Source organism: Artemia franciscana, unplaced genomic scaffold (genome assembly GCF_032884065.1).
Source record: "Artemia franciscana unplaced genomic scaffold, ASM3288406v1 PGA_scaffold_218, whole genome shotgun sequence".
In the NCBI taxonomy this organism is placed as follows: domain Eukaryota; kingdom Metazoa; phylum Arthropoda; class Branchiopoda; order Anostraca; family Artemiidae; genus Artemia; species Artemia franciscana.
This window is the reverse complement of record NW_027062647.1, coordinates 517,065-544,075: the sequence shown is the minus strand read 5'-3', so window position 1 is coordinate 544,075 and position 27,011 is coordinate 517,065. Positions and strand designations below refer to the sequence as shown.

The window sequence follows — 27,011 nt, the reverse complement described above, 5'->3', positions numbered from 1 at the left end:
TACTGCAACTACTACTTCTTTAGCGATTGTTACTAAGGCTGATGATATTGAGTTGAAAATTTGAGGAGCTAAATGAAAACGAATTAATTGCACACAGCTTTTCAAAAGGGCGTGTCAGTGACATCTTTGGAACGGCTTACCGGGTCAAGCTAATGCTTCTAGGGCAACTGGGCAATATTTACATACTACTAATGTTAGTGCCACTACTGTTACTACTACTACTACCAATACAACATTATTACCACTACTACTGCTTATATAAAACTAGTACTGCTAAGGGTATGAAAGTGAATATTTAAGAGAATATTAGCTCAGGGCTAACTGCCTGCCAATTAGCGCAAGATTTAAAAAATATTCTAAAGAAAGATGTTCCAATGAAAACAGATATACTTGCCCGCTTTAGTGCATTGCTTGAGCCGCTGCCAGGGGCTCTCTACGATAAGGGAAGGGATATTTGGAAAAGATGATTGATACTTCCAGGTGTCTTAAATAGTATGTCACCTCAGTTTATTCGTAGAATCTGGAAATTGTGTTAAATAAATAAAAAATCCCAGAATAAAGTAAATTTAAGGTTTCGTTTATGTATTTTTCCAAGTGTTAAGTATTTTTTCAATGGCCGTGTTTCCAAAGTATTAAGTACTATTATTAGGTTAATGTAGTGTTTCATATAAGTGTTTTATGATGGTCGGTGATCAAATTTTATGTTATTTGTACCTTTCGTTTATATTATTTTACTGTGATCATGGCCGTATGTTTGGCTTTAAAATACACTCATCTATCTATCTATTGAGGGGAAAGTTGAACTAAACCAGAACTGACTATGTGCATGATGGTTGTCAAAAGGGTGTTTTTCAGGAATGGCTGAAGGCATTAAGTCGGAACTTTCTGGGAGTGCTTTGGGGGAAGATCAATTGACCAAAAGGGAATATGTGTACGCTACTACTGTTAATACTATCACTACCACAGCTTCTGCTAATGCTACTACTACTCCAACTATGATTTCTGTTGCAACTAACACTACGGCTAAGAATATTAGGAGGAATAGTTAAACAAATGTTGAGGGGGGTCATCTGTTAGTAACCTATTACTGCTAGTAACAGTAATACTCCTACTACTATCACTGTCATTAATGCTACTACACATTTTTTGCCTCCAGGTTGTCAAAATGCTGCTTCAGTAATCTCTTAGGAACAACTTAGAGTTTGAAGTTGAAACTTACAGAGCTTGTTGTAGGGGGTGTTGAACTTAACAAAAGGCTAATATTTGCATGCTATGACTACTACTTCAACTGATACTACTAATACCATTACTGCAATTATTACTACTTCTTCTAACATTGCTACCAAAGCTAAGGGTATTAGACTGAAAACTTTTAAGTAATGTTGAGAAAGTGTTGACCTAAATCAAAACGCACCATGTGCATATAAGTTGTCAAAAGGACACATCAGCAGTGTCCGAAGAATTGTTTGCGGAATCAACCTTTCAGTGTGTGTAGGGGGATTTTGCAAAAATCAAAAGGTTTTATGTGCACACTGCTACTACTTCTGCAATTATTGCTACTACTAAAGCTAAGGCTAACTGAGGGGAAATTTACACAAAAAAGTATCAAATTTACCTAACAAATTTGATCTTCAAAAATAAGAAAGAATCAGGAATCGAATTCTTTGTGAAAAATACCTTCATATGTAGTTATGCAGATTTTCGTCGTAGTGCGAAATTAAAAAAAAGTGTCTGTGAGACAAGATGGTTGGAAAGAAATACGACAGAGATGCAGTACACAGCTAGTCTCACAAATATTGTGGACGCTCTTTGCGTTATTTCTGAGTGGCAAGAAATTGAGGCACCCTCTAGAGACAAATTTCTTAGTGCTGCTTTTTGTAGTAGTGAGTTTCTTGTTACGGTAGTTTGCATGAGTGATGATTTAGGAATGACTCTTAGTCTAAGCTGATATTTACAGAATGAAAATATTACAGTGGATAAGGCAATTTATTTAGTTCAAGATTCTTTAAGTATTCTGCATGAAAAGAGAGACAATGCTGAGGAAGCATTTCGTTCAATTGTGGGAAGTGTAGCGAAATAGCTGAATCTCTTGATGTAGAAATCATGGTTTCACGCTTAAATAAGCGACAAAAGCACAGGGGAAATGCCCAGTGGAAACTAAGAACAATGCTAAAGAGTTTCCATCTACATTCCCCTATTAGTAAATGTGGCCGAAGATTTAAAAAGTAGACGAGACCAAAGGCTGTGGCTCTATTGCTTGCAATGATTATCCCTACCCAAATGATGAGTGACAACCACCATGATGATGAAACAAAAGACAGAATTATGTCAAAGTTAACAAAAATGGTAGGCATGTTTAATTAATTGCTTAATGTTTCACAAAATGGGTATCTTATCTGGAGAAAGAAGCGGGAAAAGTACTCAGAAGCTGACATGCCAACATATGCATTATCAAGTTTAGCCCTGTGTGACTACGATATTTTACCACTCACTTCAAAGTTATTGCACATTTTGGCCTCATTACCTGCAAGTATTTCCAGCGCTGAACGATCTTTTCCAACGGTAAGAAGGCTGAAGACATGGCTGCAGTCATGAATGAGAGAAGAGTGATTGACAGGACTTGAGCTTATGAACATCTACAGGGACGTAAAAGTCGACCTATACAAAGTCGTCGACATTTTTGCTAAAAAATACAAAAGAAAAAGAGTTTGTTTTTATTTTTTAACAATTTTACTTCTGATTTGATTATCTGTAGATGAATCTTTGAAGTAAGCTGGAATCTACACTACTGTTGGCAGTCACGAATGAGTGTGTTTTGAGTGGAACCAAAACAGTGCGTCAATGGACACAACATGACTTTTTACTCTTACGAGAAGGAATGCATAGTGATAGAAGATACCTAACTTCACTTATTGAGTGTGTTCTGAATAATACACAAGTACCATTGTATTCTCTAACTCATATCCCGCTTACTAGGGTAATATTTATGACAAGGCCACTTTTCACCCTCCCTCCTCCACGATTTGAAATTATTTAAATTGCTCAAATTTGTAAGATCATTCTATATTTTCGACATGACAAAAATTAGGTGAATGCATTTAGTAGAACGGTCGTCTTTGGGTTAGGGGGGGGGGTGTCCTACCCTGCCGAATACGTCATTCCACAGTATTATCCTTGATTACAAGAGGTAAAATATGAGTTCAACACCAACAGGAACATTTTGCCACAAGAAATAATACACAATAAGCCCTAGGGCCATGTCAACAATCGACGTATTGGAAATTCATGGAATATGAATGGAAGTTAAATCCCTTTCCACCCATCTTGTCTCACAAATACTTGACACCCCAGCTCCCACTACATTAGGCAAAACAGTATTTCTTTTGAATGAAGCGGTAAAGAAGGAAACTGTTTCCTTCATAGAAACTGTTTCCTTCATAGTGCTAGTAGCGCTTCTTACACATTGTAATGAAGACGATTTTGATACAGAAGATTTAACGCATCATTATAATATGGGCACCGTATTGCATTTGTAACTTCCTTCTGTACTTCAGACACTGCACCCCAAACCTCAGAGGCCATGACATTGCATCCATCTGTGCCAATAACAACGCAGTCTTTTAATGGCAAATTTAGTTTTTTCAATGTATCCAGAACTAGCTTGCCAAGAGCTCAGCCTGTTAAAATAGGCTCATTTGAATTAGTTGACTTTTCCAGGATGGATTTTTAAGCATCAGCAAATTGCACAAGATATTCTCTCACATACATCGACTACATACCTTAACACTATGTTAACCTGAGATGCATGAGAAACATCAGTTGCTTCTTCAAAAACTATACTATAAAACTTACTATTTTAAACTTTGTTTAGTAAATTATTTAAAGTTTCTTCTCTGATACATTCTATAATATGATTTTCGGTTGTCTAGCTTATGTATGTAGCTCTGGAAAATTTCCTTCATTTACGGGGGTAAGTTCAATCCCATCAATAATAAGACGGCCGTCATCTCTCTCATCTCCCAAAGCTAAGTTTTGGCCTAAAAACATAATGGAGTGAATTATTGGTTTCAATCGTTCTCTATGTTTATTTACATGAGCTAAAGAATGTTCATTTATTGGTTCATAATAATTTTCTTAGGGTTTCGGTGGGCCAAAAGGAACAGTTTTGCTGTTTGAATTGCTTCTCGGTGATCTAAATTTTGGCTGTTTTTTTAAGATCGTCTTCTTTCCCCAAAAGTTTGCAAAGGAGTAGAGTGGGGTTAAAACAAGTTTTTGAAGACTAGCATTCTTTTCCTAACCACCAACATTCCCTGTGGCGAACAAAGAGCAATATTTACAATATATTGCTTGCTGACTAGCGACAAATATTTTGCCAGTTGGCTTCGATCAAGAAATCGTTTTTCTTCTTTTCTGTCCAAAAGTCGATATTTCGAAAAACCGTTGATTCTTTTCCAATTAACAATACAATTTCATTGCGAAAATTCAGTTCATTTTCTGCATCGGGCATTGAGCTGAAGATAAACGTTGTGTCACTTTGAATTGATAGTAATGAAGTCGAGATGGTAGATGTGCTTGATTCACTTACAGATATACGTTTATTACGTGCACTTAAATGTTATGTGGGTGTTTCTTCCGACAAAATATTTGAAATAAATTTTATTTTTAGCTTTCACCATTGATAACAATTAACAAATGTATTATTGTAAATACTTTACCGATAAACTACAACAGTAGCATAGTGATCTTAAACTTACTAAGGCTGTCATAATAGAATAGTATTTATTTATGTCTCGTTGAAAATTAGTTTCACCAATACAACAATCCATTTAAGAAGTTATATTTTGATAGAGAAGAAGATGATCTGTCATGTGGGGGCTTAAGCACTTATATTTAAAAAGGAAACAACGAAAATGTCTCATTATTTAAAAATTTACTAATAAAAAGAACAAAGTGTTACTATTTGCAGTAAAAAAAATTACATAAATAACATAAATGCTCAGCATTAAAAAAAATTGTGGAGATAGCAATGCAACATTACCATCAAATTTGTTAATACCTGAAAGTAAATCATTTTCAATTTAGACAACCAGTTCCGGAGTTATTGGCGTTACAAGGCACACAGACGTACGTGCGTATGCATTACTCATAGAAAAATGTTTACCAAAACAAAGTTATGAGAATAATGTGTATTTAGTTCGTACCAAGTTTTTCCAAGATCCATCCCCAACCAGGCCTCCTTTCCCCCTTTCCATAACAGATCCAATGGACTCAATGCTAATACTTCCCACTGCATGAAGTAATAAAATATTTGGACCTAAAAAAAGGAAGTGGTTTTATAATAATAATAAATAAAAAAAACAAGTTTTTTTAAATGAAAGTAAGGAGCAACATTAAAACGAACAGAAATTACTCCGTATATGAAAGGGGCTTTTCCTCCTCAACGCCTCGCTCTTTACGCTAAAGTTTGACTCTTTCTCTTAACTCTATTTTTTTTTAAACAGTAAGAAACTTAAGCGTAAAGAGCGGGGCTTTGAGGAGGAAAAACCCCTTTCATATACGGAGTAATTTCTGTTCGTTGCAAGTTTTAATGTTGTTGCTCACTTTCATTTATAAAAACTTGTTTTTTTTTAATTTAATTTCTGGACGTTTTTGAAATGGCTCTCCGCACATAAATAATTAAAACGAAATTTGCATATTAATTAATTGCAATTAATCGGAAAAGGAGCGAGGGAGAAGGCCTAGTTGCCCTCCAAGTTTTTGATTACTTAAAAAAGCAACTAGAACTTTTAATTTTTTATAAACGTTTTCATTAGTAAAAAATATAAGTAACTTACGTAACGAACTTCTATATTCGTATGTTTTAATTGCGTACATGAGGGGGTTCAACCTCAGTCGATATCTCTTTCTTTACACCAAAGCTTAGATTTTGTCCCAATTCCTTAAGAATGACCTCTGAATCACAAAGGCCGTAGAATAAATAGTTGAAATTACTAAAAATACTTTAGCGTGAAGAGTGAGGTATAACGAGGAGGTAAACCCCTATATGCGTAACAATTTTTGTTCGTTTTAAGTTTTAATACTGCTCCTTAATTTCAGTAGGAAAAACTTTTCATATCTATTTTTTCATTGTTTTTTCAAATAATGCTAGAAAATCCTGCGCCCCCTTCATTGAAATTCTCTTTCCCCATGAGAAGTTTCTCCATGGAAATATCCTCCCAAATACCCCCCCCCCCCGTCAGCTCTCCCCCCTAAACCAACTAAACCAAACAAATTCCCCTGAAAACGTCGGTACACTTCCCAGTAACCATTACTATATGTAAACACAGGTCAAAGTTTGTAACTTGCAGCCCCTCCCACAGGGACCGCGGGGGAGTAAGTCGTTCCCAAAGACATATTTATTAAATTTTTCGACTATGGTGAATAAAATGGCTATCTCAGAATTTTGATCCGGTGACTTTGGGGAAAAAATGAGCGTGGGAGGGGGCCTAGGTGCCCTCCAATTTTTTTGGTAACTTAAAAAGAGCACTGGAACTTATAATTTCCGTTAGAATGAGCCCTCTCGCAACATTCTAGGACCACTCAGTCGATACGATCACCCCTGGGGAAAAAAAAACAAACAAATAAACACGCATCAGTGATCTGTCTTCTGGCAAAAAAAAATGCGAAATTCCACATTTTTGTAGATAGGAGCTTAAAACTTCTATAATCAGGTTCTCTGATACGCTGAACCTGTTGGTGTAATTTTCGTTAAGATTGTATGACTTTTAGGGGTGTTTCCCCCTATTTTCTAAAATGAGACAAATTTTCTCAGGCTCGTAACTTTTGATGAATATAACTGATCTTGATGAAACTTATATATTTAAAATCAGCATTAAAATGCAATTCTTTTGAGGTAACTATTGGTATCAAAATTCCATTTTTTAGAGTTTCGGTTACTATTGAGCCGGGTCGCTCAGTTCGTTACCACGAACTGTTTGACAAAGCAAATTTCCATTTTTAAATTGCAATTCGATGTTTAAGTCTAAATATGAGTATAGGATAGATTAAGGCCAAAACACACTGTTCCTTGTCGGGACTTGTTATGTGCATCAGCATACCCTATATAATATAGACATCTTTTAAAACACCCAAAATACAATTGTCGAAATTTATGTTTTCCCGACCCATTACAGATGTCAGCCCACCCACAACCCGGTAACACACTTCAAACTAGTTTAATTTAAAAAACCTTTTAGAAATTAAAATATAAACCATCAAGTAGGAGAAATAAAACTATAACCATAGATAAACAGTAACTACTTGCTATAGAAAGTAGAGATGAAACTTGAAAAATACCGAAACTCATTCATCCCATCTGCTATTCCTTTCTCTGAATCATGTAGTAAATACATATACAACTACGCTTCATTCTTTCATCTTTAATAATATATATATATATATATATATATATATATATATATATATATATATATATATATATATATATATATATATATATATATATATATATATATATATATATATATATATATATATATATATATATATATATATATATACATATATATAAATAAGTTGTTCGTCTGAGTGACGTCATTTCATCAGGTCGTCACGAAGTTAGTTGTCGTCATGTTTGCTATGACGATGACGTCATTAAAGGTATCTAAGAAAATTGTTCAAAGACAAATTTTTAATTGTAAGAAGATCGTGGACGGAAAAATGTTTAATTGTAAAATGACTACAGAACCTAATATAGACATCTTTTAAAACAGCCAAAATACAAGTGTCGAAATTTATGTTTTCCCGACCCATTACAGATGTCAGCCCACCCACAACCCGGTAACACACTCCAAACTAGTTTAATTTAAAAAACCTTTTAGAAATTAAAATATAAACCATCAAGTAGGAGAAATAAAACTATAACCATAGATAAACAGTAACTACTTGCTATAGAAAGTAGAGATGAAACTTGAAAAATACCGAAACTCATTCATCCCATCTGCTATGCCTTTCTCTGAATCATGTAGTAAATACATATACAACTACGCTTCATTCTTTCATCTTTAATAATATATATATATATATATATATATATATATATATATATATATATATATATATATATATATATATATATATATATATATATATCTATATAAAAATAAGTTGTCTGTCTGTCTGTGGATCAGGTGACGTCATGTTTCTGTGTCGACTGACGTCATGAAATTAGTTGTCGTCATTTTTGCTTTGACGGTGACGTCATTCAAGATATTTAAGACATATGTTCACGTAGAAATCTATTAATGTTTAAGTTTACAATGACTGATGAACTTACCATGGCAAAAGCCGATGAAGATGCTCAAAGAGTCTATGCCAAAAAACTTGCTGCTGATAGAGAAAGTCAGAAAAGAAAGCGTGCCGAGGAATCAAAAGAACAGCAAGGAAACAGGCTTGAGGCTGATAGAGAAAGAAAGAACAGAAAGCGTGCCGAGGAATCAAAAGAACAGCAAGGAAACAGGCTTGAGGCTGATAGAGAAAGAAAGAACAGAAAGCGTGCCGAGGAATCAAAAGAACAGCAAGGAAACAGGCTTGAGGCTGATAGAGAAAAAAAGAACAGAAAGCGTGCCGAGGAACTACCAGAGCAACGCGGAAGCAGACTTGCTGCTAAAAGAGAAAGTGAAAAAAGAAGGCGTGCCGAGGAATTACAAGAACAGCAAGAAATCAGGCTTGCTGCTGATAGAGAAAGTAAGAAAAGAAAGCGTGCCGAGGAATCACAAGAACAGCAAGAAATCAGGCTTGCTGCTGATAGAGAAAGTAAGAAAAGAAAGTGTGCCGAGGAATCAGAGCAACCTGAAAGTTATCGCCTGGCATTCAGGTACAACCCAGTCGATGATTATAGCTTGAGTAGATGTGTTCAAATCGGGACAATGTCTAAAATTTGTCCCTATTGCAAGGCCTTGAAATTCAATGGTGAAACAATGGGAATGTGTTGCGCCTCAGGAAAAGTTAAACTTCCTCTATTGGCTGCACCACCAGAGCCATTGAAGACGAATGAATGCTTGCCTGAAAAATTCTAATTTATGGGCACACGTAAAAATATTAAAATTAACTACAAATATGCGTGTCCGATTGCAAAACGATGACTCTGGTCAAACATTTTCAGATCAATTGCTGACAATTGGAAACGGAAAGCTCCCAGTAGACTCAATTTCAGGACGTATACAACTACCTGCTGATTTCTGTAATTTAGTGACGTCCAAAAATGAATTGATTGAAAAAGTATTTCCGAATATTCTAAAAAATTATAAAAATAATAAATGGCTAAGTGAAAGAGCGATTCTCGCACCCAAAAATATAGACGTCCACGAAATCAACAATATTGTTTTGACCAAGATTCGAGACCAGGCAGTCCTTTACAAGTCCGTCGACACAGTTTTGGAACCAAATGAAGCGGTTAATTATCCATCTGAATTTTTAAATTCCATAGATCCTTCAGGGTTTCCACCACACGTGCTACAACTAAAAATAGGCGTACCAATAATACTTTTAAGAAATATCAACCCACCAAAGCTTTGCAATGGCACGCGACTTGCCGTAAAAAAAAACAATGGAAAACCTAATAGAGGCCACAATCTTGACAGGGCCTTATGAGGGTGAGGCTGTTCTTATTCCTCGCATTCCCATGATTCCAACGGATCTGCTTTTTCAATTTAAAAGATTGCAATTCCCAATTCGATTAGTATTTGCAATCACCATTAACAAAGCTCAAGGTCAATCATTAGAAAAATGTGGTATAGATCTTAATACTGATTGTTTTTCCCATGGACAATTGTACGTTGCATGTTCGAGGGTCGGTAAACCTGACAATGTATTTATATGCAGCGACAATTGGACAGCGAAGAATGTTGTATATTCGCAAGTTTTACATAGTTAATTTGTATTGTATCTATCTATCTATCTATCTATATAAAAACGAGTTGTGTGGATGCATGTTTGTTTGTTTGTAAAAGAGCGTTTGCATATGACGTCATTATTAGTACATACGGCTTTGTATATGCACAGACAATGGGAAAGCCAAGAATGTTGTTTATTCGCAATTTTTACGTAGTTTGAAACACATATATAAATCTATCTATATTCACAGGTGGGACACAGGGACACAACTACAATGGCGCATAACTAATATGGCGCGTAACGACTTACGCGCGCGGGGGGGCTTGGGGGGGCGCGAAGCGCCTCACCAACTAGGTGTTGGGGTGGCGCGAAGCGCCACCCCAACAGCTAGTCTATATATATAAAAATAAGTTGTCTGTCTGTGGATCTGTGGATCAGGTGACGTCATGTTTCTGTGTCGGCTGACGTCATGAAGTTAGTTGTCGTCATCTTTGCTATGACGGTGACGTCATTAAAGATGTTTAAGACATATATGTTAACGTAGAAATCTATTAATGTTTAAGTTTAAAATGACTGATGAACTTACAATGGCAAAAGCCGATGAAGATGCTCAAAGAGTCTATGCCAAAAAACTTGCTGCTGATAGAGAAAGTCAGAAAAGAAAGCGTGCCGAGGAATCAAAAGAACAGCAAGGAAACAGGCTTGAGGCTAAAGAACGCAAAACCGTGCAGTTAGATGAAGATCCACCTGGACCGCGAGAGTCAAAACATATCAAAACTGAAAATGATAGCGATGATGATTGGGTTTAGGATTTTGACTTGGATAAGGTCATCAATGCCTACCAGAATTTAGTTAAAAAAACAAAGGTTCGGCGATATGTATTTCATAGTGAAGCTGAAAAATAAAGAAGAAAAAGAAAACTGAAAAAAGAAAAAATGTAAAAAACTAAAAAATACTAAAAAGAAAAAACACTCAAAGAGAAATTACAGACCGGGACACAAATGACGACCGGGACAGAGGGAATATAAATAACGACCGGGACACTCAAAGAGAAATTACAGACTGGGACACCCGGACACAAATGACGACCGGGACACAGGGAATATAAATGAGGACCACGACACAGGTATTTAAGAATATCGTTCAAAGACAAATTTTTAATTGTAAGAAGACCGTTGAAAGAGAAATTTCTAATTGTAAAATGACTGAAGAACCTACAATGGCAACGGTACCACCATCGAAGTAGATAACCAGTGGGTTGTTCCATATTCCCCATTATTATCAAAAACATTTAGTATTTGAGAACTGTAAACGGTACTATACATGACACTTACCGTAGTGCATGCCAAGCTCTGAATTTATTGGAGAATGACCAACACTGGGATAACTGCATCAATGACGCGTGCGAAACGTCAACCCCAAGTCAAATTCGTGCATTGTTGGATTCGAGACCAGGCAGTCCTTTACAAGTCAGTCGACACAGTTTTGGAAACAAATGAAGCGGTTAATTATCCATCTGAATTTTTAAATTCCATAGATCTTTCAGGGTTTCCACCACACGTGCTACAACTAAAAGTAGGCGTACCAATAATACTTTTAAGAAATATCAACCCACCAAAGCTTTGCAATGGCACGCGACTTGCCGTAAAAAAAAACAATGGAAAACCTAATAGAGGCCATAATCTTGACAGGGCCTTTTGAGGGTGAGGCTGTTCTTATTCCTCGCATTCCCATGATTCCAATGGATCTGCCTTTTCAATTTAAAAGATTGCAATTCCCAATTCGATTAGCATTTGCAATCACCATTAACAAAGCTCAAGGTCAATCATTAGAAAAATGTGGTATAGATCTTAATACTGATTGTTTTTCCCATGGACAATTGTACGTTGCATGTTCGAGGGTCGGTAAACCTGACAATCTATTTATATGCAGCGACAATTGGACAGCGAAGAATGTTGTATATTCGCAAGTTTTACGCAGTTAATTTGTATTGTATCTATCTATCTATCTATCTATATAAAAACGAGTTGTGTGCATGCATGTTTGTTTGTTTGTAAAAAGAGCGTTTGCATATGACGTCATTATTAGTACATACGGCTTTGTATATGCACAGACAATGGGAAAGCCAAGAATGTTGTATATTCGCAATTTTTACGTAGTTTAACTCCTGCAGACGAAATGAATGCTTGCCTGAAAAATTCTAATTTATGGGCACACGTAAAAATATTAAAATTAACTACAAATATGCGTGTCCGATTGCAAAACGATGACTCTGGTCAAACATTTTCAGATCAATTGCTGGCAATTGGAAACGAAAAGCTCCCAGTAGTGGGAAAGCCAAAAATGTTGTATATTCGCAATTTTTACGTAGTTTGAAACATATATAAATCTATCTATATTCACAGGTGGGACACAGGGACACAACTACAATGGCGCGTAACTAATATGGCGCGTAACGACTCACACGCGTGGGGGGGCTTGGGGGGCGCGAAGCGCCCCACCAACTAGGTGTTGGGGTGGCACGAAGCGCCACCCCAACAGCTAGTATATATATATATATAAATAAGTTGTTCCTCTGAGTGACGTCATGTCATCAGGTCGTCATGAAGTTAGTTGTTGTCATGTTTGTTATGGCGATGACGTCATTAAAGGTATCTAAGAAAATTGTTCAAAGACAAATTTTTAATTGTAAGAAGATCGTGGACGGAAAAATGTTTGATTGTAAAATGACTAAAGAACCTACAATGGCAACAGCCGAGGAAGCTGCTCAAAGAGTCTATGCCAAAAAACTTGCGGCTGATAGAGAAAGTAAGAAAAGAAAGCGTACGGAGGAAAAACTACAAAAAAAAACTAAAAAGAAAATACTAAAAAAACTAAAAAACTAAAAAAAAACTAAAAAAGGTAAAAAACTAAAAAAAGGTAAAAAACTAAAAACTAAAAGAGAAAGGTAAAAATTACAAAAGAAAACTAAAAAGAAAAAAAAACAACAAAAACTAATAAAAAAAAACTAAAAAAACTAAAAACTGAAAAAGAAATAAAAAAAGGAAAAAAAAACTGAAAAATAAAGGAGAAAAAGAAAACTAAAAACCGGGACACAGGGAATATAAATGACGACCGGGACACTCAAAGAGAAATTACACACCGGGACACAAATGACGACCGGGACAAAGGGAATATAAATGACAACCGGGACACTCGAAGCGAAATTACAGACCGGGATACAAATGACGACCGGGACACAGGGACACAACTCAACAGGGACGATAGAGGGGCAAAGGGGGGGGGGGTATTTAAATGACGACGGAGATACAGGGAATATTCGATTAGCAATCACCATCAACAAAGCTCAAGAACAATCATTAGAAAAATGCGGTATAGATCTGAATACGGATTGTTTTTCCCATGGACAATTATATGTTGCATGTTCAAGAGTAGGTAAACTTGACAATTTATTACACAACTAATACGGCGCGTAACTAATACGGCGCGTAACGACTTACGCGTGCGGGGAGGGGGTCTTGGTAGGGGGCGCGAAGCGCCACACCAACAGCTAGTTTAGAATAAGGTAATGACAGTGCACACGAGAGATGTTTAGTAATGGCGACGCACATGTGGGTGTTACGCAACGACAGAGCATAGGTAGGATGTTACGTAATGACGATGCACACGTGGGATGTTACGTAATGACGGTGCAAACATGGGATGCTCCGTAATGATGGCAATCACATGGGATGTTACGTAATGACAGCTTACATGTAGGCTGTTACGTTCTAACGGCACACGCATCGGTGTTACATAATTCTTTAAGATATTTTTTTCTTCGTTTTTTTTTTCTTTCAAGGCGTTTTTTCTTCTGGATTTCATTTTCTTTCAAGACGTTTTTCTCAGCGAACCTTTATATTTCAAAGATTTTGTGTCTACATTAGGATTCGAAAGGAATCCCCCCTCAATGGAATGGAGCGCTAACCAGTTGACCGCAGGCGGAAAATCGATTAATAGAATTTGCTTATATTTGAAGTACACCTGCTTGTTAAGTAATGCCTTAGAAAGTATTATCAGATAATCTTTCAGTTTTCTCTTAGAGCATTGCTCTTAGCAACAATTTTTTTTTTTACGATCTTCACTACACTGAATTTAGCACTTATATTAGAGGCAATTTTAACGAAAAAAACCATAGTTTCAAGCGTTGACTGCTTATTTTCTTCGCTGGTAAGACATCAACGTCTTTACTTAACAATCATTAAAAAGCGAACATTTTTGTTAAATAAATGATTCTTGTGTCTTTTAAAAGAGCTTTATGAGGTTTGAGATCGTTTAAACTTCATGGAAAAATACCCATTGGCGTTTGTTCTGATGACTCCTAAGAATGAAACCAGCGTGACACAATGCACCAGCCCAAATGACACCCTTCTGGCGCACCTTATCAAGCCTAAGTGTTTTTGAGCTTTTTCTCTCAAAACTAAATTTATAAACTAAGAAATGACCATCGTTTTTATTTGAACAGCGGAAACTTGCTATTTCATAGGAAAATTGCGATGTTCCATGGCAATTCCCAGCCTGTGACACTAAATGGCTAAAACACGGAACCCTCTAGCAGGCATAATCACACATTTTTCGGGCATTTTTCTGCGAAAATATTCGTTTACACTAGATTAGATCGTTTAAAATTGATGAAAATCCCATTAGAGATTCTTCTGATGACTCCTAGCAATTGAAGGGGCACATTGTACCAGCCCCAATGACACCCTGTGGAGGCACTTTATCACACCCAAAAGTTTTTCAACCTTTTTCTCTCAAAATTAATTTATAAACTAAAAATTGACCACCGTTTTTATTTTAAACAGCGAAAAATTGCCACTTTATTACTAAAAATAGCGTTTCTTCTGATGACTCCTAGCAATTGAAACCAGCGTGGCACAATGTACCACCCTCTGGTCCTAAGACATTTTCCGGATATTTTCTTGCTAAAAATCATGCATTAAATCCATTGGTTCATGTTTTTGGAAGCCGAACCTCCGTAATACACCGTTTAATTTAACGCCACCATGCCACCCTATGGCTCGCCCTCTGGCATCGTCTAGAACCCCTCATCGTTCCTAAGACATTTTAAAATTATTTTTTTATAAAGTATATCTAATTATACTTCCCCCACTTCTTGCCCCTCGGATACAATGGCTCCACCTGCAATTCTGCTGGCTTCCACCCCGGTTACACCAATTCCAGTTCCCACTATGCCCGCTCCGATCCCAATTCCAAATATGGCTCCGGTTACGTCAGTTCCAGATTCCCCACTTCTGCCGTCTGACTCCACTTATTCCGCTCCAAGTACCGCTGATTCCAAGATTTGGTATTCAGCTCCTTCCGTAGTAGTCTATGGCTGGAAAATGACACCCCTCTGGCACACATTATCAAAACCTAAGGTTTTTTTCAACTTCTTCCCCACAAAAATAACTTTCTAAAATAATTATGACCATTGATTTTTATTTAAACAGCGGAAACTTGCCATTTCATTGATAGAATGCGATGTTCCATGGCTATTCCCAGCCTCTGACACTCAATGACTAAGACACGGCACCCTCTGGCAACCAATATCACACATATGACATTTTTTGAACATTCTCCTTCCAAACATCTGTTTACACTAGAATCGTTCGTTTAAACTTAATGAAAAATCCACAATAACCTTCCTTCTGGTTTTCTTGGCAATTGAGGCCAGCGTGGCACAATGTACCACCCCAATGACACCCTCAGGCGCACATATTAAGAAATCAAAAATTCTAATAACAAAATACAAAACACTTATTAAAAACAAAAAATAATTCTTAGAAAACAAAAATACATACTAAAAGATCATAAATTCTTCTTACAAAATACTAAATTCTTCTCACAAAAAAAAAATATATCCTAAGAATTCACAAATTCTCATTAAAAAACAAAAATACTTCTTATAAAGAAAAATATTCTTGAAAAGAAATATATCATAAATAAGTCCCACAAAAAAAACATAAAAAAACAAGTGCCATAGTTATATTGTTTGAAAAATACAAAACACTTCTTACAAAACAAAAAAATCTTATTGCAAAGCAAAAAATGATTCTTACAAAACAAAAATACTTTCTAAAAGATCACAAATTCTTCTTACAAAATTCAAAATACTTCTTATAAAAACAAATATGATTGTTAAAAACAATAATACATCCTAAGAAATCACAAATTCTTATTACAAAACACAAAATGCTTGTCATGAAACAAAAAATAATTCGTAGAAAACGGAAATACATTCTAAGAAATCACAAATTTTTCATACAAAATACAAAATACTTATTGAAAAACAGAATATTTTTAATAAAGGAAAAACACATTCAAAGAAATTCTTACAAAACAAAAATACAAAAACAAAATCAGAGATTGTTCTTACAAAATACAAAATACTTCTTACAAAGCAAACATAATTTTTAACAAAACAAAAATACATCCTAAAAATTCACAAACTGTTCTTACGAAATACTTGTTACAAAACAAAAAGTACTTCTCACACAACAAAAAATAATTCTTAAAGAACAAACATACATCGTAAAGCATCATAAAATCTTCTTACAAAATACTTTTTACAAAACAAAAAAAATCTTTAAAACAAAATGCATCCTAAAAAATCACAAATTCTTATTACAAAATACTTCTCATGAAACAAAAAATAATTCTTACAAAACGAAAATTCATCCTAAACAATAACATACTGTTCTTACAAAATACAAAGTGCTTGTTACAAAACAAAAAATACTTCTTACAAAACAAAATTAATTCCCACAAAACGAAGAATATACCCAAAGAAATCAGAGAGCGTTCTTAAAAAATACAAAATACTTCTTGCGAAACAAAAAATACTTCTTACAAAGCAAAAAATAATTATTACAAAACTAAAATATATCCTAAGAAATCACAAATTTTTATTACAAAATACAAATACTTCTTACGAGATTATTATGAAACGAAAATAAATCCTAAACAATCACAAACTGTTCTTACAAAATACAAAATACTTGTTACAAAACAAAAAAAAATTACTTATTCCAAAAATTTCTTACAAAACAAAAAATAATTCGTACAAAACAAAAACGCATCTTAAAAAATCACACATTCTTCTGACAAAAATACAAAATACTTCTTACAAAAAAAAAATTCTTAAAAAAATGCATCTTAAAAATCAGAGGTTGTTCCTAAAAAATACAAAATACTTGTTACTAATCAAAAAATACTTCTTACAAACGAAACAAAAAATAATTCTCACAAAACGAAAATACATCCTAAACAATCACAAACTGATCTTACAAAATAAAGAATACTTGTTACAAAATACTTCTTACAAAACAGAAAATAATTCTTACAAAACAAAAATACATCCTAAGAAATGAGAGATTATTCTTATGAAATACTTCTTGCAAAACAAAAAATACTGCTTAGAAAGTAAAAATAATTCTTACAAAACAAAAATACATTCTAAACAATAACAAATTGTTCTTACGAAATACAAAATACTTGTTACAAAACAAAAAAATACTTAATAAAAAACAAAATTAATTCCCACAAAACAAAGAATATAACCTAAGAAATCAGAGATTGTTCTTAAAAAATAAAAAACACTTCTTACAAAACAAAAACACTTCTTAAAAAGCAAAAAAATATTATTACAAAACTAAAATGTATCCTAAAAAATCATAAATTCTTATTACAAAATGCAAATACTTCTTACGGGATTATTATGAAACGAAAATAAATCCTAAACAATCACAAACTGTTCTTAAAAAATATAAAATACTTGTTACAAAACAAAACAATATTCTTACAAAACAGAAATACATCATAAGAAATCACAAATTCTTATTACAAAAAAAATTCTTCTTACAAAACAAAAAATTATTCTTACAAAACAAAAATACACCCTAAACAATCACAAATTCTTATGACAAAATACAAAATACGTCTTACAAAACATAAAATAATTCTTACAAAACAAAAATGCATCTTAAAAATCAGAGGCTGTTCCTAAAAAATACAAAATACTTGTTACTAAACAAAAAATACTTATTACAAACGAAACATAGACAATTCTCACAAAACAAAAAAGCGTCCTAAACTGTCACAAACTGTCCTTACAAAATAAACAATACTTGTTGCAAAATACTTCTTACAAAACAAAAAATATTCCTTACAAAACAAAAGTACATCCTAATAAATCATAAATTATTTTTATATAACGTAAAATATTTCTTACAAAACCGAAGATAATTCTTACAAAACAAAAATAAATCCTAATAAATCATAAATTTTTATTACCAAATGCTTCTCATAAAACAAAAAATAATTCTTAAAAAACGAAAATACATCCCAAACAATCACAAACTCTTCTTACAAAAGAAAAATACTTGTTGCAAAATACAAAATACTTCTTAAAAAACAAAAAAATATTCTTACAAAAAAATATTCATCCTAACAAACCATAAATTCTTTCTACAAAATACAAAATACTTCTTACAAAAACGAAGTAAAGTCTTAAAAAACAAAATTACATCTTGAGAAATTAGATATTGTTCTTACAAAATACAAAATGCTTGATACAAAACAAAAAAAAACTTCTTACAAATCAATTAATAATTCTTACAAAGCAAAAATACATCCTACAAGATCACGAACTATTCTTACAAAATAAAAATACTTGTTACAAAATATGAAATACTTCTTGCAAAACAAAACTGATTCCTATAAAAATGTTAACGATACCCTATTACGTAACAACTAAAAGTAGAGTCCTATTACGTACCATTCGCATTCTGGCTGTCTCGGAACGATTGGATAGGGCTCTCATTAAATGCAAGGCTATGGTTGTCATGGAACAGTGGGATAGGGTTGTCATGGAATGATGGGATATGGGTGTCATAAAAAGCATTATGCTGTCACTACTAATTTGAAGTTATTTTCGGTCTTCAAGGAGTACTGACAATGGATACCAATCTTGGCGTTCTCATGCCAGGCTCGAACCACAATACTTTCACCGTCACCGTGCAACCTCCTTGCTACTGGTTTACCCTTTACTGTGTTTTCTCCAACATCACAGAAAAGTTAAAGCTGATCACAGAAAAGTTAAAGCTGATCACAGAAAAGTTAAACACTGACTAAGCATGAATAATTTTACTGTGTGTGATGAAATTTGAAAACGATGGATACTTTTCAGTTCTTATTTCTTGAATATACATTCGTAGTATCCGATATTATAATTGAAGAAGGAGTCATAATAATCTCTTTTTTGGAGAGGAGGGGGAAATCTACTAACTCTGATTATAATACTAGAATTCATATTATTGACAGTATTCAAAACATTGTCTTAAGATATCCTTAGGTACTTTTTTGACCGACTGTAACAGTAAGCTGTACGAGAATTGTGGTTAGATCCCAATTTCTAGGGCTATAATGTAAGAAAAGTTAAGTTGAATAGACCACGCTTGACAGATAACCTAAGACTACTTTTTTACTATTCTGTACTGTACCTCTCTTGTACTCATGAAAATAAAAATTAAACCTGTATTATGTAGATAATTTTAAGAACATGCCTAATTAGGGACGGGATTAAGTTTTCATGGTGAATCGTCGTTTAAAATTCCCTCCAAAAATAGGAACTAAAAAAGAACTGATAATTCGAGAAAATGTGGATAATGCAGGAACAACGAAGGAAAGGGGAGGGAAACAGAATTTGTTATTTACAGAAATATAAAACCACGCATTAGAATAAAAAGCGAGGTTTCAAAAGGCGATGAAATAAGTAGTACAAATTCTGTGATTTCACAAGCAACACGGATTGATCCAGCCGGGACAATTGCTATAAAAACAAGTGACATAAAACTATTTTCCAAAAAAGAGGTTACAGCTGAAACTACCATAAAAATCGTAAAAAATGACTAAAATACTTGTGAAATTTATTATTTCAAAGAAAATGACATATGGCTGGGACGGATCTAGTAAATAAATTATACAGAAACATTAATATCAATGGAGACGCTAATCAGAATACAGAAATAAGTTCAAATATTGCATGACTGCCGGTAAATACAAAGAATAATTTAATACTGGTATATTCAGTCACTGAGACAAGTTTAACAAACACAAAATTATCAAGGCGGCAAATTTGTACAAGAATCCTGAAAATAGGATACAATAAAGAAAAGAGAGGAACAACCTATCAAACCGTTATTTTGATATTATCTGGACCAAAAGCAATAGCTGAAATGGGAGAGAGAAATTGAGGTAGAGAGAAATGAGAGACAGATAATGATTAGACTGAAAGATTTGATATAACCATTATTCAACCTTCATATTTCTGTTTCTGTAAATTTGTCCTTTATTTTCCTTATATTTGTCCTTATCTATAAGTGGAAAAGTTTCATCCGCCAAAAGCAACAAAAAGCTGACGGACCTACACAATAGGCTTTATTGGGGCTTGTTATCTCACCGTAGTTTAACCCGTTTGTTTCATTAGTTTTTCTGCAGATTTACTTTCTTGTTTCGTGTCCTTTTTCCTATTTATGTCTTCTTGTTTGAAAGCGGTTCATAGAAAATTTTCCTTTTGTGTAGCACTCGAGGCAGGTTAATCCTAAACAAAAACCCTCTGGCAGTAGTCATCCCGTGTGTATACCTATTTTACTTTAGAAATAAATATATGGTTGTTATCTAAATCATTAAAATTAATTTCTACCTAAAATATAACCTTGAAGTTTTTTATATTCTCTGCCTAAAAGAAGTTTATATTAATTTTATACTAGAATACCAAGAAAAAGAAGTCTGACATGAATAAGCAAGCAGATATAGTTTGGGACAAGTAATTCAATAATATATCAGAATTTGTGTTTATAAGTAGTGAACAGATATTATGAAAAACATCACAAAACATTGAATAGTCCATAGGTAGTGGTTAAATTAATCACGGTGAAACTTCGATACATAAATTAGCATACCTGATGGAGCACACAGAACAGCTATTTTTGTTTCTTTCTTTTTTTTCAGATGTGCCTCAATCATTCTTTAGGGTTATTTATTGAGAAATAATACATTTTTTTACAGTTCATTCGGAATAGGATTCAATACCACACCAAAATAACCAGCATATGATTTTGGAAACACGGTGAGACGTACTAATTTGTGCGTCAGTCAATGGCGAGTAGTGAACTATTGAATATTCAAGGAATTGTTGTACATAACATTCAGTATATTATATCTTTAAACTATAATTTAGTACCAATTTACTTTTCACAAATTATTTGTAGTTCTAAATTCTTATTAGCCCAATTTATCTCGAACACCCAGTATTTACAACCATTCGTGTTTTACACGATTACCCCTACCCCTTAAATACTTGGATATTTTGGAAGCTAAGTCGAAATTTGTATCTTATTTTACTGTATTATTTTAAAATTGTCTTATTTTGAAATTTGGTTAACATTCACAGTTATTTCATTTGACTTAATTTGGAGATGAATTTTTAATATAACTTCATTCTAAAGATATTTAAATAGTAACAAAATAATAAAAGTTTGACTAAATAAAACAATTTTTATTTTCGTTTCTTTTGCTAAAATTCCTTTTCAATACTTCTTCAAAATAAAATTAGTAGAAAGTTGTGTGAATAAGCATCCTTAAATGTATGAATAAATTTGAATTATACACAATAAATACTTATTTTCAAATACACACATACTAAATAGATAAAAGACTTTCAAAAAGAAAATTGTGGAGTCACTGTTACCCATAAAGATCGAAGCTGTAACACTTGAGAAATAACTCACAAAAAGCATTTGTTAAGCTGCTGTCCAAGGAAGGGTTAGTAGGGCAGTCATGTTTAGTCACACTTCTTACATACATTGTCTAACTGGCCCTCCATTTGAGAACAGCTTAGGAAACACTTTTCGGTAATTATCTAAGAAGCAGAAAAATGTGACCTTAACGTCACATTTGTGCCAGCGTCCGCGGTAATACAAGAATCTAAAGCGAGCATTTTGGGTTAACAGGGTAGCTTTGATACAAAAAGGAATAATGATAACAAGGATGAAATCAGTTTTTCTCTTATTTTCTTTGGTTAAAGCAGCCTCTATGTGGTCAAACAACTAGATAAAATATCTTATTAGTTCATTCTGAATGAACCTGGGTAATAGAAATACCTCAAAGAATTCGAAGGTCACCTTTCTGTTTACGACCGTTACATTTTTGACCATTTGTAGTCGAACGTTGGTGACCTTAAATGACACGCACGTTTGCGACCTTAGATGTGATATGACATAAAATGTGAGACTTTCAGGCGTAACAGCAAGGATATGGCGATTTTATTTTCCAGGTTGAAAATATTTTACAAAATTCAGCCAGGATTTAATTTAGCATTGATGACAGAATTGCATTAATTGTGGATTTGTGGGACTTAGGTCGTCCTTTCTGACTCCAAAAGGGGTCAGGGATCAATACTAATTAGAGTTGCGTTCGATTTAACAGAACTTAGTTAACTAACAAGTCTACTTATTTCGCTTTTAGGGTTTTATTTACCAGAAAGTGAACTAAGGAAGTTTACCAGGCTTTTGCTAATAGAACGGACAGTTCGGCAGATAATTCGAAGTTGCTATAACGTGAGCCGTACAGGAAATTATGAACAAACCATCGGGTTTAGGAAAAGAGGCCTGAAACAGTGAAAATGATGAAGTAGGCCGAAATCATCTTGGCTAACAAGGAATCAACTTTCTTTTTGAAAATTTTACGCCTCTTGTTTCCTTTTACAAGAGGAAAAGTAAACCCCAGCATTAAAAATACAGTCACAGCGAGTAAACTCTTTTAATAAAGAGCTGCGTCATTCAATCTGGCAAATCCTAAATGTATCATCATATTTTTAAGAGAGCGAAGACTTTTACCGTAGAGGAAAGCATGAGCCGAATTAGAATTTTTGGCCAGAATTTCTTTGTAGATATCTAACAACGAAGAATTCTTAATACAAGTTTCATAATCAACTCTTCAGTTAACTAAGAATCTGTTTGTTAAAAAAGTTCACAGTTAATGAAGAATTACAGAAAAAACATCAAAATCTACTTATTAGTTAACTTATGAACTAAATCGAACGAGGCTTAGATTTACACTCTACTATGTAAAAGATATACGGTATTACACTAGGTCAATGAAAATCAAACGTTAAGGCTTGGGGCATATTTATGATTAATTCTCTCCATTTTGGATTTACTGTTATTCTTTACTTGCAACGGACCATTCTCAGAGAATGCACCTTTCAAAAACATGCAGTTAACTATTGGGAAAAAAGCTTATGAATTACAACCAATGTTTCTACTATAGCCAAATTTCTACGACAGAAAATCGAGTTTACCGAAATTTCACCGAAAATCGATGTTGGCAAGTACGCGAACGTTTACACGAGATAAAAATCTGGAATTTTTAGGGAGACCTGAAGAATCCAATTTTGCTTTGGGGAAATTCGCGCAAGCCCAAAAATATCGGGATAGTGAAAGCATTGATCGTCAAAAGTATATGGTGATTCTACTAACAAATATGTTCAAATTATGGTGTATTATCCAATCCCCAACAGGTAAAAGTATGTAACTACACAAACGGTCACTTTCAGATTTATTATCAGGTATACTAAACAAATATGATACATAAAAGAAGTCTCGACCCAATGGGGTCAATATACCTAATATAATTTATAGCTGATTTAATCTATCAATAAACGGAGATAAATATATAAAAATAACTAAGTCATATATTTCACATATGATTTCCTACAGAAAAAGTTGAGCATAACACCAGTAGGCTAAGAAGGCTAATAATGTTATTGGCCTTACTAATATGGCTAATAACCACTGGGCTATTAGCTGAATACCCAAAAGCCTCGTTTTGATTCTAAAGCAATTCTCGGGTTCGACATGGGTCTACTTCCACCAAAGTTGGAAGAATTGACAGGTTACAGCATTTCAGCATTATAAGTACATAAGTATTTCAGCAGGGGTTAGGCTTAATCAATAGGCGTTGTGTTACGCCCATACATTTTAGAAGAGAGCAAAAAATAAAAATAAAAAAGGGTATCTCTTTTTTTCTTAGCTTTCATTTATCAAAATTAAAGAAATAAGAATTTAAAGAAAATAACGGAAAAAAGGGATATAAAACTTTCAAGCAAAGTTAACGAGTGAGGACAATAGATTTATCCCATTTAATTGAAAAATAATATCTGTAGCTTCGAATCAATTATCAAAAGTTCAATTCTAAAAATATTAAGAAGAATGAAAAAGGCGCAAATAGCTTTTAAGCTTCTGTGTATATTCCAACCATCAATGGATCTGAACAACAAATCAAACTAACACATAGAGGTTTAACTAACGAACTAAACTACACATGATCCAGACTACAACTCTCAGATTCAAACAAAAGAAGAAAAAAAGTGTCACACATCATACTGTGAATTACTACAGCCATTTCTTTAGGGTGAAAACAGACACCAATATGTACCTGATCTGTTCAAAGTTAGAGGCCTCCACAAATTTTTAAAAATGAGGCCTCTTATTAATATGAATACTTCCAGAATGAGATTCTTAGCTTTTCAGGCCAACATTTATGACCTAAACACTAACTCATCACAATTTTCTATGTTAAAATTTGATTACTGCATAAAAATACTTCAAAATTCATTTCACTCCATCGCATTTACATCCTTAAACTTTTTTTTAGAGGTGAATGGGGGTCTGAGTTGTCAATAATTAACTTAAGGAACATAAATTTAACATTTATCAGGGGTTGTTTTTTTTTGAAATATCTAGTTCTTGGGGAGTCAATTTGAGGCTTGATCTAAACGACCCAAAGTCAAGTTTAAGTTAATTGCACATAAATAAAAGTTCACTCTACACTTAACCTCACAAAACATTTTGCAAATATAGTATGTTGACATCTGCTTCCCTATGGTATTGAACCGCTTTAAAAAGAAAAACCTATTAAAAATAGTTGCCGAGTTTGATGAGGAGATCAAATATCTACTAGAGAACTACAACTAATATCATTTGGATCATACGATTGTTGAAACAGTATCTGTTAGTCGATGTGCTTCATGTTTCTCATCAAGACTCTTTTGACAACAGGGACAGTTATCGATTCTACTCTTGAACGAAGATCGTATTTTCTAGAAAAAAAAACAACAAGTGAAATAAAAGGCTGAAAAAGAAATGAATTTAAATTATTGTAAAATGTACCTAATTTCACTTGATACGACCTTTTTCCTTACGTTTTCACTTTTTAAGAAAACAGATGCAGTTTAGTCTATCCTGTGCCATGAAAATTAGCTATAAAAGCGACATTTAATACAGTCGCCAAGTCAAACAGCTCACCACCTTTTAAAATTACATGAATACACACAGGAAAAATTATCTTTTAACTAAGGTCCTAAAACACTTTTTTTGCATTATTCCACTTCTGCTGACAGAATGAGCAAAGAAATGTTGAGTAAAAATACTAGGTACAAAATTCATTTCCAGTAACCAAAAACTAACAGGATTTGTCATCAGATTACAAGTAATCCATAGAAACTACATCCCATACTTAATTAAAAGCTAAAATTAAAAGTCCTGTTAGGTGCATTCCAGGGAATCTACTTGAGGAATGTTCTCAAATGTTTGAACAGGCTATAAAAATACTTACGCCCTTTACGATCCTTCATTTGTCCTTTATTGGTGTGAAATTTTTACATCGAAACATTTATTAAGACAACTATAAACGAAAATAAAAAAAGTGCAAAAAGCCATGGATATTACGCAGTCATTGGGCTAGTATAAAAAGGAGGAATGCATTGTATTCGGTTAGTAAAATTATACAACGAGATCTAGATCAATATATTTTTAAATATTATAATAATGCACTTAGTAAATTTTTAAGACAAACAAAAGAACACTGCTATTCGAGAATGTTCGAGCTGAGTAGTGATAGCCCTTTGAGGACCCGAAAAGTGATTATAAGTGGTTCGATCAAAAACTGGAGGAACTGATAAGGATAAACGTGGGAGTGAAAAATACCAAGCAAAACTTAACGATAAATTGACTGGCAATTTTTCTAAACAGGTAATGAAACTAGACCGTCAATAAGAATCATAGGATAGCGCAATAGTGATGGCTAAGTGAAAAGCGATGTGGTCACAATGCCATATTTGTTTTTTTATTTTGCACTAAGGCACTTTGCAGGGAAGGAGTTGTCACAGAAACTTTGCAGGGTATTCATTTGAATTGAAATTGAAAGTTGTAGTGCCCATTTAAGACCTGAAAGTGAACGGAAGGCTACCCACCCCATTTCTTACTGGGCTTATTGTGAGAGATATTCAACTACCCAAAAGGCAATCTACTTCTAATACCTCCACTAGTAATACTACTACTATTGTTGCTAATACTACTGATACTACTATTACTACTGCCGATATTACCAGGGATGAAGCTAGGGTTTTGATTTTGGAGGGGGGACATAAATAATGTGCCGACAAGATCGTCCAGTATAGCGACAAATGAGGACACACAACCTAAATTAAGACGCTAAAGACGCTTAATACTCAAAGCCTTGTTCCAAAGTTTGACCAGAGCTCCAAACTTTGGAGGGAGTCATTCCTACATACCCCCCCCCCCCGTTAGCTGTGCCCTCAAATACCACTACTACTAAAGCTAAGGGTATTAAAGGGAAAATTTGAGCAAACTCTGAGAGGATGTTAAACTAAATCCAAACACGCTATGTGCATGCAGGTTGTCAAAAGTACGCATCAGCAATGCACTAGGAACTGGTATGGGTGTTAAGTTGAAACTTTCAGCATGTGTTGAGGGGTATGTTGATAAAAAAAGGAGTTGCTATGTGCATACTACCACTAATGCTATTGCTACTACTACAACAATTGCTACTACTGAAGCTAAGGGTATTCTGGTGAAGCTTTCAAGAAATGTTTAGGGGGATGTTGAACTAAATCAAAACACTTTTATGAGCATGCAGATTGTCAAAAGGGTGGACCAGCAATATCTCAGGAACGGCTTATAGCATTAAGTTAAAACTTTCAGGGTATGTTGAGG

The 27,011-nt window shown here is 34.0% G+C and overlaps 2 protein-coding genes across 2 annotated transcripts in view; one reads left to right on the top strand and one right to left on the bottom strand.

Annotated features, from left to right (window-relative positions):
- The window catches only part of LOC136041417 (PCI domain-containing protein 2-like), a 57,916-nt gene extending 36,746 nt beyond the window's left edge, over positions 1 to 21,170 (top strand). The window contains exon 9 of the mRNA XM_065726073.1: positions 21,004 to 21,170. Within this exon, the coding sequence (XP_065582145.1) occupies positions 21,004 to 21,017 (14 nt within the window). The 3' untranslated portion in view covers positions 21,018 to 21,170. The remainder of the gene's footprint in view (positions 1 to 21,003) is intronic.
- LOC136041416 (sodium- and chloride-dependent GABA transporter ine-like) overlaps positions 19,846 to 27,011 on the bottom strand; it is a 51,066-nt gene continuing 43,900 nt past the window's right edge. The window contains exon 9 of the mRNA XM_065726071.1: positions 19,846 to 25,096. Within this exon, the coding sequence (XP_065582143.1) occupies positions 24,983 to 25,096 (114 nt within the window). The 3' untranslated portion in view covers positions 19,846 to 24,982. The remainder of the gene's footprint in view (positions 25,097 to 27,011) is intronic.